Below are 13,020 nucleotides of genomic sequence, written 5' to 3'. Positions count from 1 at the left end.
AAAGGGTCTTGCATTTGAGTACAACAGCCACCCCTACCTTGTGTGCTCCTGAAGCAACATTGGACCACCGGCGCCCCTTGTTGATTGGCTGGAATAGTTTATGGCTCGGTCTGAGACAGCTAGGATTATGTACAAATACTGAAGGGTATTTTGGAGTGTACACACAGGAGGGCTAGAGGAATGTGAGGAGAATTTAGCTGTATTTGACAAAAGTGTAATGGACTGTAATCAAGAACTACCTTTAATTAACTCAAATCATATGCATGACAATGAACACCTCAGACACATTAATTTCTCTTGTTCTAGGTTTGTCTATGGAATAAACATTTGTTTACCCATTTCTGGTCCAGGCAAGATGAAAGGAGGAACATATAGAATGCATAGGAATACTGATAAACACTTGTATTTTTATTGTGCCTTAAGCATTACTCTTAATACACAGCTTTACAACATTTTATCAATTAAAAAAACCCACTGCATTGCGTTTCTATAAAATGTTGATTTATGAAATATAACACCAAAAAGACTTGATAATTCTATATTTGTAGGACTTTGTTATACTCATATACAATTACTGCTTGAGCTTTTACCTGTGATATCAAACTGAAAGTGATCTGGAGGCACACTGTGGACTTACAGCGTGCAGTCAAGCCAAATTCCTGTCAGCTTTCAAGGAGAGAATGTAGTCTCATTTCTGAAACTCACTTTAGTTAAAGCGCAGGTTACATTTATAACTCAACGTATAACCATCACTTAAGTTCATTTTTTAAGACTCTTGGGGAGGTGGAAAAAAACTTAATTCTCATTTGGAAAGGCCTTGGAAGTTGGGCTCTGTGCAGGGAGGCAGCGCAGTCTGCTGGTTCAGTAGTTTATCCATGATGGCAATCTCGGCATCCTTCTTTTCCACATCATCTATTGGAGTCCAGGACATATCATACTGTAGTTTATAGGCACCAAGGAACTTGTGTGGACAGCTGGATCCCCATTCCTGACAAATAAGAAAAATACAAAACTCAACATCATAATACAATGTCTGTGTGATGTTAGCTTTTTCATACTCTTGGTCAAAGCAACTGATCAGCTAAAGCATTATTATGGAAATAAGCCGAATCCTACTGCTTGATAACATCAATTTGAAAATGTGATTCTCCATGTCTGTCAGAAAAGTGTGGTTGTGCCTGACATTTCTTCATGGAACTAAATTGCACAGTAGCACAATAGATGTGTCTTTAAACAGACTTTGGCCACAGTGTTTGATAGCGTCACTGGTTGAAAGCACTTCAAACCGGCTTTGCTTTTTCCTAAAAATAGGTTATCTATAGGCATGTGTAGACTGGCTAAAAATGCTGCCTTAACATACCACCCTATTGCATCATAGGCACCTGCTTAGATCATATCATGTGTATACCACAGCTCAGATATACAGACAGACAAATCTCCAACGCATATGCAGATCTGCCACGGCAGAAGTGTAGGGAAAACACGTGTAAAACGAAGGCCAATTGAGAGGCCCTTCTGAGATGTAACTGAGGAATTGGTTGCTTTTCAGCTCTTGGGGCAAATTATTTATCCTTTTCAGTCATTGTAATCTTTGTATGCATTTAAATATTTGTCTTTACATTCAGATATATGCACACATTTACAGATTTGTCTACACTAGCTAATCAACCATTTTTTTTTTTTACATGTTTACAAATATGATTACTCACACACTAACTGACACTCAGTTTCCCAACCATCCACACACATTTGTAAAAAAATACTGCAACAATTATACCCCCATACTAGCCATCCAGGATATGCACCAATTCTCACACCCAGCGGAAATGTTTTTAAAAGTTTTCACAGCCCGCCATTGACAGCTTTATCGACAGAAGTTGGCATGTTTGTAAGCTTTTTTCAGTGACAACTAGGCTGCTGATGGTGGTTGCAAGGTTTCTGCATGCTGTACGTTGTTAGTAATAGTTAGCTCGCTAGTTTAAGGCCAAAACGTCTTACTGCTGCTTTAAGTTTGTTATGGATGTCTCTTGGTAAATCAGAAAAGTTTCTCAATTAAGTATATGTGGCTTTTTCCCCTTTATGAAGTATTCAAAGTGCCCAATAGTCTATTGACAGTACAAAAAAAGGCAGAAGTATATGAAACCTAAAAAGCCTGCTTGATCAAAAGTAACCGGCTACTGATTGTATCAATTATTAATCACAACCAGATATAATGTTTATAATATATCAAACATTTGATGTACCTGAGGAGACACAATGGAGAAGTAACGTTGTCCAGATTCACGCAGATAAAGGTAATACATGTTCCCTGGTTTCTTCACCACATTACAGGCAGCATGGTGGAGATCAGCATCTTTCTTGGCCTCCTCTAAAACCTGATAAAACAATATAACAAGATATCTGTAACAGCTCCATTATGTGAAGTAGAGTAGTGGACATCTGTTACTTTAATGTAAGTGTTGGCTTATCTTATGCTGGCAAGGCTATACCAGACACACAGCATATGAAAATTGTTTAAATCTCGTGTTCCCCAGTTTTTTTCCCCCACAAAAAACTAAAACTAAATTCACTGCACAATCACAATGAAAAATGTGTGATCAGAAAATAATATAGTTAAAGGTTTGTTGCACCTATTCGAATTTACCTTACGAGCTTGCTCCTGGAGGTACCGGATTTGGTCTGCAATGACAGTCAGCTTGTTACAAGCATTGGCTCGGACGAATTCATCCGACTAGGAACACAAAAAATATGACAGGTAATGAGGAAGAGGTTTACTACAATACAATCTAGAAAGTGGATCAGGTGCCTCATTTACCTTCTGTACTACTTGTGCCAGGGACACCAAGTCCATAGGATCACCCACCCTATTCGTCTGATAGGAGCTCACAAGTTCCAACCCATTCGGCTTGTTATTCGATTCCACCAGCGTCACTACGAAGGTAGGTGGGCATGCTTGGTCATTATTTGCAGATATTTAATAAGCAGAGAAAACGATCTGATCTTAATCCCCGCCAGTCGAAAGCATGCACTGGCTTACAGTAAACATAACGTAGCCTACAGTACCACATCTCATGCACCAACTAAAGCGGGTGACATGAGACTGTAACGTTACACCAACTCGTATTCTACGACAAGATCACTTAGGGTTGCCTACTGCTGTCACGTTTTAGGTGATATAGTGGGGGAAGAGAAAGCTGAAGGCCACCTGGTACTAAACTGTTTGCTTATGCTACTTAGTTAGATGTTCTATTATATTTGGCATGCGTTACCGTTATGTTGTAAGCTATATCTGCATACCAATATACCACTACATAAAATAACCAATAATTAGTTAAATCTCATCCAAACACAGTCAGAGCGACAAATGTAACTTTCTTACCGACTGTCCTGGTTCCAGGTTGATTTGGCAGGCTGACTGTTTTATCCATGTCAATTTAACTTAACCTTTGACAGGTCCGTCTAAATCAAAGTGCTGACCTCGCTCGTGACTGTTATTTGAAGCTGAAATCTGCTACAATTCAGGATACTGCTACTTTGTTGCTCATAGGTTACTCATTTTGTAACACTGCAAACAACCAGTCGCGTTGTAGGCGTTTTGAGGTCCTGAGGATTTTCCCATCTTCTTAGTAGACCAAATTGTTGCCTGAATAAAATGTTTCAATAATTGGCCATGAATTTTTGTTAACAACTGAAATCATGCATATATACGTTTTGAAAATATTAAATTCGTTAGTGCACTAAGATATGCATACAATCCATTTATTTATTTGCGTAGGTCTCATTCAAAGTTAACAAGTAAAACAGGCTTTCACAGAGTACCGCTAAACTGCTTTTATAAGTATTTGAGTGAATATATAAATATTCATATGTTATGAAATTGTACCACGTTGTGAAATAGCCTACCATACTTTCAGATGTTATTGTCTGTTGCCTAAAGTCCGTGAAAATCCATGGAGTTACCCTGAATGAGGAAAGTAATGAAACTGTAGGCTATGAGGAAGGTCCAGTTAAGCAATCGGCCCCAAATTTCTTTAGGCTACAACATATTGCTCCCCAGTCTCCTGAGTCGTTTTGTTTTCTCTTTTATGGGATAATATTAAGCGCAGGAAAAGGGTCAGAGAGTTCACAAAGTGAGTTATTTAAGAAAGTTGTTTTGTTACCTCTGCAGATAGCAGCTTCTTGCACTTTGTTAAAATATGTTATAAATGAATAAATAGCTGAAAGAAGTTTGAGCTCCAGAGCTCTTTCAATTGACAGATGCCCCCTCCCAGCTGAGAAAGACACTGGACAGGGAAAGTCATGTATTCATTTTATTCTGGCATTAGAGTACATTGTGTAGTAGTTGAATCAGTTCATATTAAATATAGTGTGTAAAGAAAATGGCCAATTACAATACAATGTGTGTGTCATTCCTTATTACACCATCAGCCCCACAAATTACTCTTTCCCCCAAAGGTGTTGGTCTACTATGCAGCCCTCTTTTTAGACAAGGTTATTATTTGTCACATGACACTGTGTGAACTTATTCTTGCTCTGAACCAGGAGCTATGCTTTAAAGATACAGTCCGCAATTCTTACCACCTATTTTTGTCAGATTCAGCTATTTCCTCTGCTTTCCATTAATGGTGTGCATTAATAAAATAAAAGAAACATACACAGGCCTGGTGTCCTGGCCCCGGGTGGTTAAATGTAGGAATTATGCGAGGGAAAAAAGTGAGTTTTGTAATAATTTAAAGGTCAATTTACACTTACACATATACATATGCATACATTTTTGCACAGACAAATGAGATTGGAAATATAATCAAACGAAGCTAACTTACTTTAGAACACATGATTACATATTGGGACTGTATGCTTTATATATCACATTGTCCCCTACTCGCCCTGGTAGTCTTGCTTTAATGGGATTATATTAATAATATAGAAAAAAAACACTGGTTTCCCCATAAAGTTATCTTGTCATTCTATTTTCGACTTTCGGTCTCTTCGAGTGTCTGTCTTTGCATTCCCCGGCTTGAGAGTTGAGACTATGGACTGTAATTTTCAGTAGACCAGCTAGCGGTCCTTCTCTAGCTCCACCCTCCAAAACGTCTGGATGGCTCCCTATTCCCTCTGACTCCCTCTCCTGTTGGACGTCACGTCTCTAGTGTTGCAGGGGCCCAGTGAATCAAGATGTCTTTCAGCACAGTAGCTGTGCTCCTCACAATATTATTTCTGAATAATGGTATGTCAGATGCACAAACTGATGGCAGTACCATTCCGGAGCCATACGACACCCTCTTTGACACTGCAGTGGAAGCCTACTACAAAGGGGACTGGATGACAGTCATCCTGAACATGGAGCGAGCTCTGAAGAATAAGGAGTTGATCCGAAAAATCAAGGCTCAATGCAGGATTGCATGCGCCAACCAGACAGCCTTTGGGCAACATATTCCAGGTGTAGGGCTTGCCATACCTGGCACTGGGGCCGTTGAAGATCTTGGCTTTTTTCAGTCAATATTAAGACGGGCCGACTGCACAACTTCTTGCGAGAGTGCAAAGCTGGGACCATACACACTTCATAAAGTTAGCGCTGAAGTTGATCTCGAGTTTCGGAAGAGGACCCCATACAATTACCTACAAGTCGCTTATTTCAAGGTAAAGAAACGCCAGTCATTACAACCTAATCCGACGGGTTCACACAGGGTTTCATGGTTTTAAGAATTTGGGTCAAATGCCTAGGTGGGACAAAGATGTGTTCGCTAGGCTACATTCGTCTTTTGTGAGCAACCGTTTGATGTTTAGGCCATGTCATAAAGCCTAAAATAAAGGTCTTCTAGTCAGATGACGTTAAATGTTAGTATGTCCTTTCGCACAAACCTGTTAAGAATTTCACCCCAAAGGCTACAAAGTTTTTATTCAATCAGTTGCCGCAAGGCTCATCCATTTGTCGGCTCTCCCAACCCCCAGAAACCTTTCCAGTGCCACGTCTTAAGGTGGAGTCTGCATGCATGTAGCATACCGACTTTTCGAGATTTAAAGCTACCGTTGAGAAAATGAATGGAGCGTGCTCCAATGTGAAAACAAACGTGAGGCCATTGAAGTCTGGTCTAGTTGTGGAATCGGTCGTCTGTCCGGGCAGTTAGTATTATAAATGAGCTGTCTTCACTGCAGCGTGTGGAGAAAATATTATTATTTTAATTATCGATTAATATCGACATCAAATTTCAAAGCCTATAACTCTGTATATCATTACAGAACCCTTTTCTCACATGTTTATGATAGGCTTTGTGAATATGCATTCACGTGATTTTTGTAAATTCTCTTTTTTTTACTTTATATTAAAGTAACACTATGCAACAATTTGACACTTTTTGAGATGTGGTTTTATATGCAACTCATTTTGGACCCATCCTCAAATTAATTTTGATAGCATATGGTCGGTGAAGGACAGATAAACACCTGTGTCCTCCCCACAATCCATCCAGGAGATGCCCTATGTCATTCTGTAACGGGCTGGTACACCCTGCAAAATGGAATAAAAGCTTTCTCACGCATGACATTGCCAGCTAAACTGCCAAAAGCCACCAATTAGTGTGTTGGAAAATTTCTATCAGTGTCAGAAGTGTTTGCAAGATTTTTCCTTGGCTTTAAGGTAGTTAGCTTACTAGTTTTGGAAAAGAACTCTGTATAGCTGCTTTAATACTCCTAGTTATTCATGGTAATCTATTCATTACTTGACAAAAGGAAATGGTTGGGAATTGAATTAAATGTTGAGAAAAGTAACACTTCCTGTAAAAGAAAAAAACTTGATTAACATTTGGAATTACAGTCATGTTTATCAATGAAACTTTATTCTCCAGATCAAAAAGCTTGACAGGGCTGTGTCAGCAGCCCACACCTTCTTTCTGGCCAACCCTGACCATATGGAGATGAAGCAGAACCTGGATTACTACAAGCTGATGGCAGGAGTACAGGACAGTGACTTCAAAGATCTGGAGGCCAAACCACACATGGTAAGTTAGAGGAAATGTTTATTTAATAAAAAATACAAAACATTACACACTTCCTTAATTGTGATATAACAATAAAAAAGTGCAACATAGCCCTTTGTAGCATTAGGTATGTATCTGTAACTTTAATATGGTTGTTTCATATAGTTACACATCAGTTCAACAACTATGCATACCCAATGGAGGTTGTTGACTCAAATGAGATAACTGCAATGCAATGCCATACGTGAAACAGGCCTATACAGTACGTTCAGAATTGAGCAGTATCCACTTATGAACATTGTCATTGTGATTGCCTCTAGTAGACATGTCACATTTCGTCACTTGTTTGCCACCAGGCTGCCTTCCTGAACGGGAAGAGGTTGTACAGTGCGGATCACTTTGGAAGAGCAGTTCCATTCTTTGAAAAAGCTGTTGAGGAGTTCTTCCCAGCCTATGAGGAGTGTCGTGCCCTCTGTGAGGGATCGTATGACTATGATGGCTACAACTACATGGAGTACAAATCAGACCTTTTCCAATCGATGACAGGCAAGCTTATAGACTTTCTTACGAGATCTATATGGTCTTTCACCTTGTGATGGGTGTCTCAGATTTCTGATGTCATCCTTTTTTTATTTTTTTATACAAAGATATTCTGGACCAGTGACTGTAAATAACAGAAAATGCTTGTAAATTACATTTTTATGTACAGTCAGTGGTCTGGAGGGCATGGAGCCAATCCAGTATGCTCTCAGATATCAGTGAAATTACATTGCTAGAGTGAACTGTATCCCCTCCTCCAAGTGTAATTAGTGTTACTTCAGTGGTAAAGCACTCAGTATTTGTCGTGGTTGATCTGTGTTAAAATTGAAATTGTGGTTTTGAGAAGGTCTCCTTGTGGGGCCTGTGTTGATAATGGGCTGTGTTACCTTTCCATGTTCAGATCACTTCATGCAAGTTTTGAATTGCAAGCAGAACTGTGTACTGGAGATGGCTACCATTGTTGGAAAAGACAAGCCATTTGAGGACTTTTTGCCTTCACTCTTAAATTACCTTCAGTTTTCCTACTTCAACAGTAAGTCTGAGTTTGTTATGGATTCTTCTTTTTCGATGTTTTGGTTGTATGGTCTCACAATATTGCCAAACCTCTGAACCGATATGACTTGGTGTTAATGCATTTTCTCTCTTTACTATATTTCAGGTGATAACTACGCGAAGGCTGCTGAGTGTGCAAAAACCTTCCTTCTATTTCATCCTGAGGATGAGGTTATGAAGCAGAACTTGGCATATTATAATGTGATTGTTGGGGAGGAAAAAGCCGTCCTTATAACTGAAATAGAGGTACTAGTTTCCCTCTGTTGAACAGTCCCACAAACAGCTCTTTCAGTCCCACCAGGATCTAGTCGCAAAAAAATGCAGGCAAATTGTGTTTTATTTTTTTCTGAAATATTGCAGTGATAAAAGAAATCTTCAACTTGCAATTGGAGTTGCAGGAAATCCTTAAATGTGGTTGAATTTGCGAAATCACAAGAGCGTGAAATCCTGGAGGGACTGTCCTGTGCCGCATTTTTTATGCTGATTTCACAAAATGTTTACAAGTTATATTTCCATACATTTCTATACAGATCTTTTTGACCTTTTTTATTAAAAATGAAGTGCTTATGTTAACCATGAAATAATTTCACACCTATAGTTGATGATTATTGTTCAAGTGAAGATGTTCAAGTGAAACAAACTGGCTGGCAGAACATTTCGTATGATTACAACATGATTGTGGGGATCAACACTTTATATTATTAATCCTTCAGGTGATCAAACAGTATTACAAGAAGTCTTTGTTGGAAAAGACTCTCCTGTATTTCGGCAATGAAATGTTTGGAGTGACCTTTGTGGATCCAGTGAGTAAAACAAGCCAGTTGTCTGTGTGCATTTACCATTCATGTATGATTTATGTGTGCTATGATGTTATGTTCCATTTGGCTTGGCTTGTTAAAATTGTGTATTGAAAACTGATGAAGACACACAAGTTATTTACGTTTCAGGACCCCTGGACACCAGCTGATGTCATGCCACTGAAGTTGAGAGAGAAGCAGAAGTATGAACCTGAATTATCACAACCTTCATTCACACACATTATTCAGCCTCGAAAATATTGGAGAGTTCTCATTCTGTACACCGGCTTATAGAAATGTTTACCTTTCATGTTTAAGTACCATTCCGTATTGTATTTTTTTGTATAACCCTCTCCAAGAACTTGTTCATCCATTTTGGGGCTAGATGATAGACATTCAGACCAGAGTTCAAAATGGTATTCTCTTGCTAATCATTTGTTACTTTAGGTGCTGTATAATGAAGGAAGGCCTCTTTTTAAAAAACACCTGCTTTCAAAAAGACTTCAAGACAGATGTATATGGATAGCAAAGTATACATCAGTGTGCTTCCTTGTTTGCATGTACCAGAACTGACCGTGAGACAGCTGCACGCATCACAGAAGAGATTGGCAACCTGATGAAAGAGATTGAGACACTTGTAGAAGAGAAGAACAAGGACTCGTCTGACCTTGCCACAATGGTGACAGAGGGTAGGAATTTCCTGTGTAATCCATGAAGGATTACATGTGATTACCCTTAGAAGATGAAATCTTACAGTGTGAATTGGGCCTTGTGCAAGGCATTGGTTTTGTAGTGTTATTATTCATTTATGACTTGCACATTAGCTCCCCAAGCAGACAGCCGACCGCCGGGACTACCTGCCGCTGCAGTGCTTTTTGACAACATCAAGGTGACTATGACGTCAAAGATGCTGAACGGCACGGAGAGAGTGCTGCTGGATGGTGTCACCACAGAAGATGAGTGCCGCGAGCTGCACCGCCTTTCCAACGTGAGTCAGCACTACACCATGCTCATAAAATCCGTCTAACAGCCGATGCTAGGAGAATATGAAGTCTTGAAGTGATGGAAGAATTTTCCTAAAAACACTGCATATGATATGTCAAATAATCAATTACGCAGGAAAACCATTACATTTTCTCAGTATGTCCAATGTTCTGACATGAGTAATCAACTTTTCACTTTGTTTTACACCCTGTTCTAGACATTCAATCCATGCAGACTCTAACATCAGTCCTTCACTTATTTCTGACAGGCTGCGGCAACGACTGGGGACGGCTACCGGGGTAAACCCTCACCACACTCCCCTAGTGAGATGTTTCAAGGAGTCACAGTGCTCAAGGCTCTCAAGGTATCTACCTTACAACTCACCTCAAATATTAAACCACAGTCTGCTCCCCCAGGCCTCTAAAAACAACTTTGAACCATTCCACAGAACTGTGTTCATTCACATAGATAACGGATTAAAAAAACCCATTCATGTTTCAGCTTGGCCAGGAGGGCTTGGTTCCCTTGAAGAGTGCTCGTCTCTTTTTTGACCTCAGCGAAAAAGTGCGTAAGGTCCTGGAGTCTTCCTTCCACCTGACGACCCCTCTGTACTTCTCCTACTCCCATCTGGTGTGCCGTTCTGCCATTGAGGGTGAGTATGGGCAGTCTCTGCTGGCAGACTATGAAACTGATGCCTGAAATCTACATGACCATATATCATACCATATAATTTCAGTAGACCTCGTAGGTAAACTGTCTGTCTTTGAGTCTTTAAACATTATTATATTTTATTTTATAATATAAAATTGCAAAGCATTGTAATTATGACTGCTTATTATTATAATATGTATTGTTATTTGCTTGAGTGGAGGGTGCTGATGGGGATGTTGTTTCATACTCAGAGTTGATGTGTGATTCCCTGTTTTCCTCCTGAAACAGAGAAGCAGGAGGACCGCGAGGACCTGAGCCACCCGGTGCACGCAGACAACTGCCTTCTGGTCTCAGAGTTGAATGAGTGCTTCAAAGAGCCTCCAGCCTACACACACAGAGACTTCAGGTACCAGCAGGGTTACTTCTCTGCCAGAGACAGTCAACACCATCCACTCTTCACTGTTTGGTATTCATGCGCTGTATTACTGTGTTTCAGTGCTATCCTCTATCTGAATGAGGACTTTGAAGGAGGCGATTTTATCTTCACAGAGCTGGATGGGAAAACCGTCACTGTAAGTAACTTCCAGACTCCCAGGCTATCAGTTAACAGGAAACTACGGACACAGTCATCTAGTGCTGGAGTGTTGTAGTGGTTAGAATGTGAAATGTCACAAAAAGAGCTTTTCATAAAGGCCTTATCTCTTATATGAAACCAATTTATTGGTTAAAACGTGAGAATCTACCTGAGGTTACAGTTTTTTTGTCCTGCTGTTCTACTACGCCTCTTGTCATCTCCAACTTGAGACATGGAAACAACTTCCTATTCTTTGCAGGCCACTGTGAGACCTACCTGTGGTCGTGTTGTGGGCTTTGGTGCTGGAAAGGAGAATCCACATGGGGTCAGAGCTGTCACCAAAGGCCAGAGATGTGCAATTGCACTATGGTTCACTCTTGACCCTCGCCATGCAGAAAAGGTAGCTCCATTAAACTTGGTTTATTCACCCACCCGTTGATGAACAGTTGTATTTTTTCATTATTAGTTTTTCTCCTCCTTCCATTTAGTTATGGTTTATGATGGATTGCCTTTTCAGGAACGGATACAAGCACAGGAGCTTCTGACCATGTTCTCCTCTCCTGTGGATGCTGAGTTCCAGAGCACAGCTGGAGACAGCGGCACAGATACGCAAGCACCGGTGGATGACTCCGGAGCTGTATCAAAGCCTGAGGGCTCAGAGATGGTCCAAGCACCTGTGGATGACTCCAAAGATGTAGCACAGCCTGAAGGCTCAGAGATGGTCCAAGCACTGAAGGAGGAGGAGCAAACCACTGCACAGGTGGTGCAGCAGGCTGAGAAACAGACAGACACACCAGAAATTGCTGTTCAAAATGATGTTGTTCCTGAGGTGAAAAGCACAAGTGACACAGCAAAAGACAACAAAGAGTCAAAAACAGATGAAAAACCTAAACCAGTGAAATCTGTGAAAGCAAACCAAAAGCAAGCAGTGAAAACAAAACCCAAACAGGCAGTCAAAACAAAACCCACACAGACGGACAAATCAAAGCCCAAGCAGACGGACAAATCAAAGCCCAAGCAGATGGACAAATCAAAGCCCAAGCAGACGGACAAAACAAAGTCCAAACAGGCAGTCAAAACAAAACCCAAGCAGACAGACAAATCAAAACCCCAACAGGCAGATAAAATAGAGAGCACATCCACAAAGAAGGCAGTGAAAAAAGCACCTGATTCAAAGGAAGCCCAGGCGAAGACCACTGATTCTGAAGCACATAAGGAAGAGTTGTGATTTTCTTTGTTTTGTCCACCTTGGTTGTAATTTTTCTATTTTGTTTATTTCATATATGTAAATGTGATTGGTGCAGGCTATTTGGTCAATGTTTTCTTAAATGTCTGAAGATTTTAAAGATGCAATAAGGAAGCATCCACCACTGGAGAAAAGCTTGCAGCACTGAGCAAAAATGGTCCCCTAAATGTGTACTGCGTCATAAAATATGTGTCAGAACTGAACCTGGATATTTGTTTGCCTTAATTTATATGTCAAAAAAGTATTATGGTCCAAGTTCTACATATTACTGTGAAAGGTCTTTTCAACATGGGAAAGGGTGAGCGGTGTAATCAGTCCACATTATTGAAAGAATACAAACTATTTTCTTAGAATATACGCCTTTGCCTGTCCACACAATGTCCTAAAGGTGTAGTGCTTTTTAGTCAGTTTTGCCTCAGGAAAAAAGCCCCACATAATTGAGCTGTACAGACAATCCTATGTGCCTTGTGTAGATGTATGTGATCTACCAGATGTTACGACCTCTATTTGTACAAAAATAAATGATTTTTAATGAAGCTCAGACACTCTTCATTCTATATTATGCACATTTCAATGTGCTACATAACCTTTCAGTCTGTAAAGATATAAAACTCCTCAAAAAAAGTTAGGAAACGTTTCTTCAGTCGATTATCCCTCCCCTTTAATAATACCAATTGGTATTGTATTGTATATCGTTGG

At 40.0% G+C, this 13,020-nt stretch overlaps 2 protein-coding genes across 2 annotated transcripts; one reads left to right on the top strand and one right to left on the bottom strand.

The window, feature by feature from the left end:
• Positions 1 to 387: 387 nt before the first annotated feature.
• On the bottom strand, positions 388 to 3,553 carry cUnh1orf50 (chromosome Un C1orf50 homolog). The gene is made up of 5 exons (XM_080846209.1): positions 3,380 to 3,553; positions 2,816 to 2,931; positions 2,645 to 2,731; positions 2,244 to 2,375; positions 388 to 988 (listed from the first exon to the last, which is right to left on the bottom strand). The coding sequence occupies exons 1-5, from the start codon at positions 3,426 to 3,428 to the stop codon at positions 803 to 805; spliced, it is 570 nt and encodes a 189-aa protein (XP_080702335.1). The 5' UTR covers positions 3,429 to 3,553; the 3' UTR covers positions 388 to 802.
• Positions 3,554 to 5,175: 1,622 nt separating this feature from the next.
• On the top strand, positions 5,176 to 12,758 carry p3h1 (prolyl 3-hydroxylase 1; the record flags this gene model as incomplete). Its single annotated transcript, XM_080845596.1, has 15 exons — positions 5,176 to 5,640; positions 6,846 to 6,998; positions 7,334 to 7,523; positions 7,918 to 8,049; positions 8,176 to 8,315; positions 8,783 to 8,872; positions 9,017 to 9,069; positions 9,434 to 9,555; positions 9,691 to 9,854; positions 10,119 to 10,214; positions 10,352 to 10,502; positions 10,790 to 10,907; positions 10,998 to 11,073; positions 11,335 to 11,475; positions 11,593 to 12,758. The coding sequence occupies 15 exons, from the start codon at positions 5,176 to 5,178 to the stop codon at positions 12,301 to 12,303; spliced, it is 2,802 nt and encodes a 933-aa protein (XP_080701722.1). The 3' UTR covers positions 12,304 to 12,758.
• Positions 12,759 to 13,020: the final 262 nt, after the last annotated feature.

Source organism: Sprattus sprattus, assembly GCF_963457725.1.
Source record: "Sprattus sprattus genome assembly, chromosome: 10".
NCBI lineage: Eukaryota > Metazoa > Chordata > Actinopteri > Clupeiformes > Clupeidae > Sprattus > Sprattus sprattus.
This window is presented reverse-complemented; position numbering and strand designations above follow the sequence as displayed.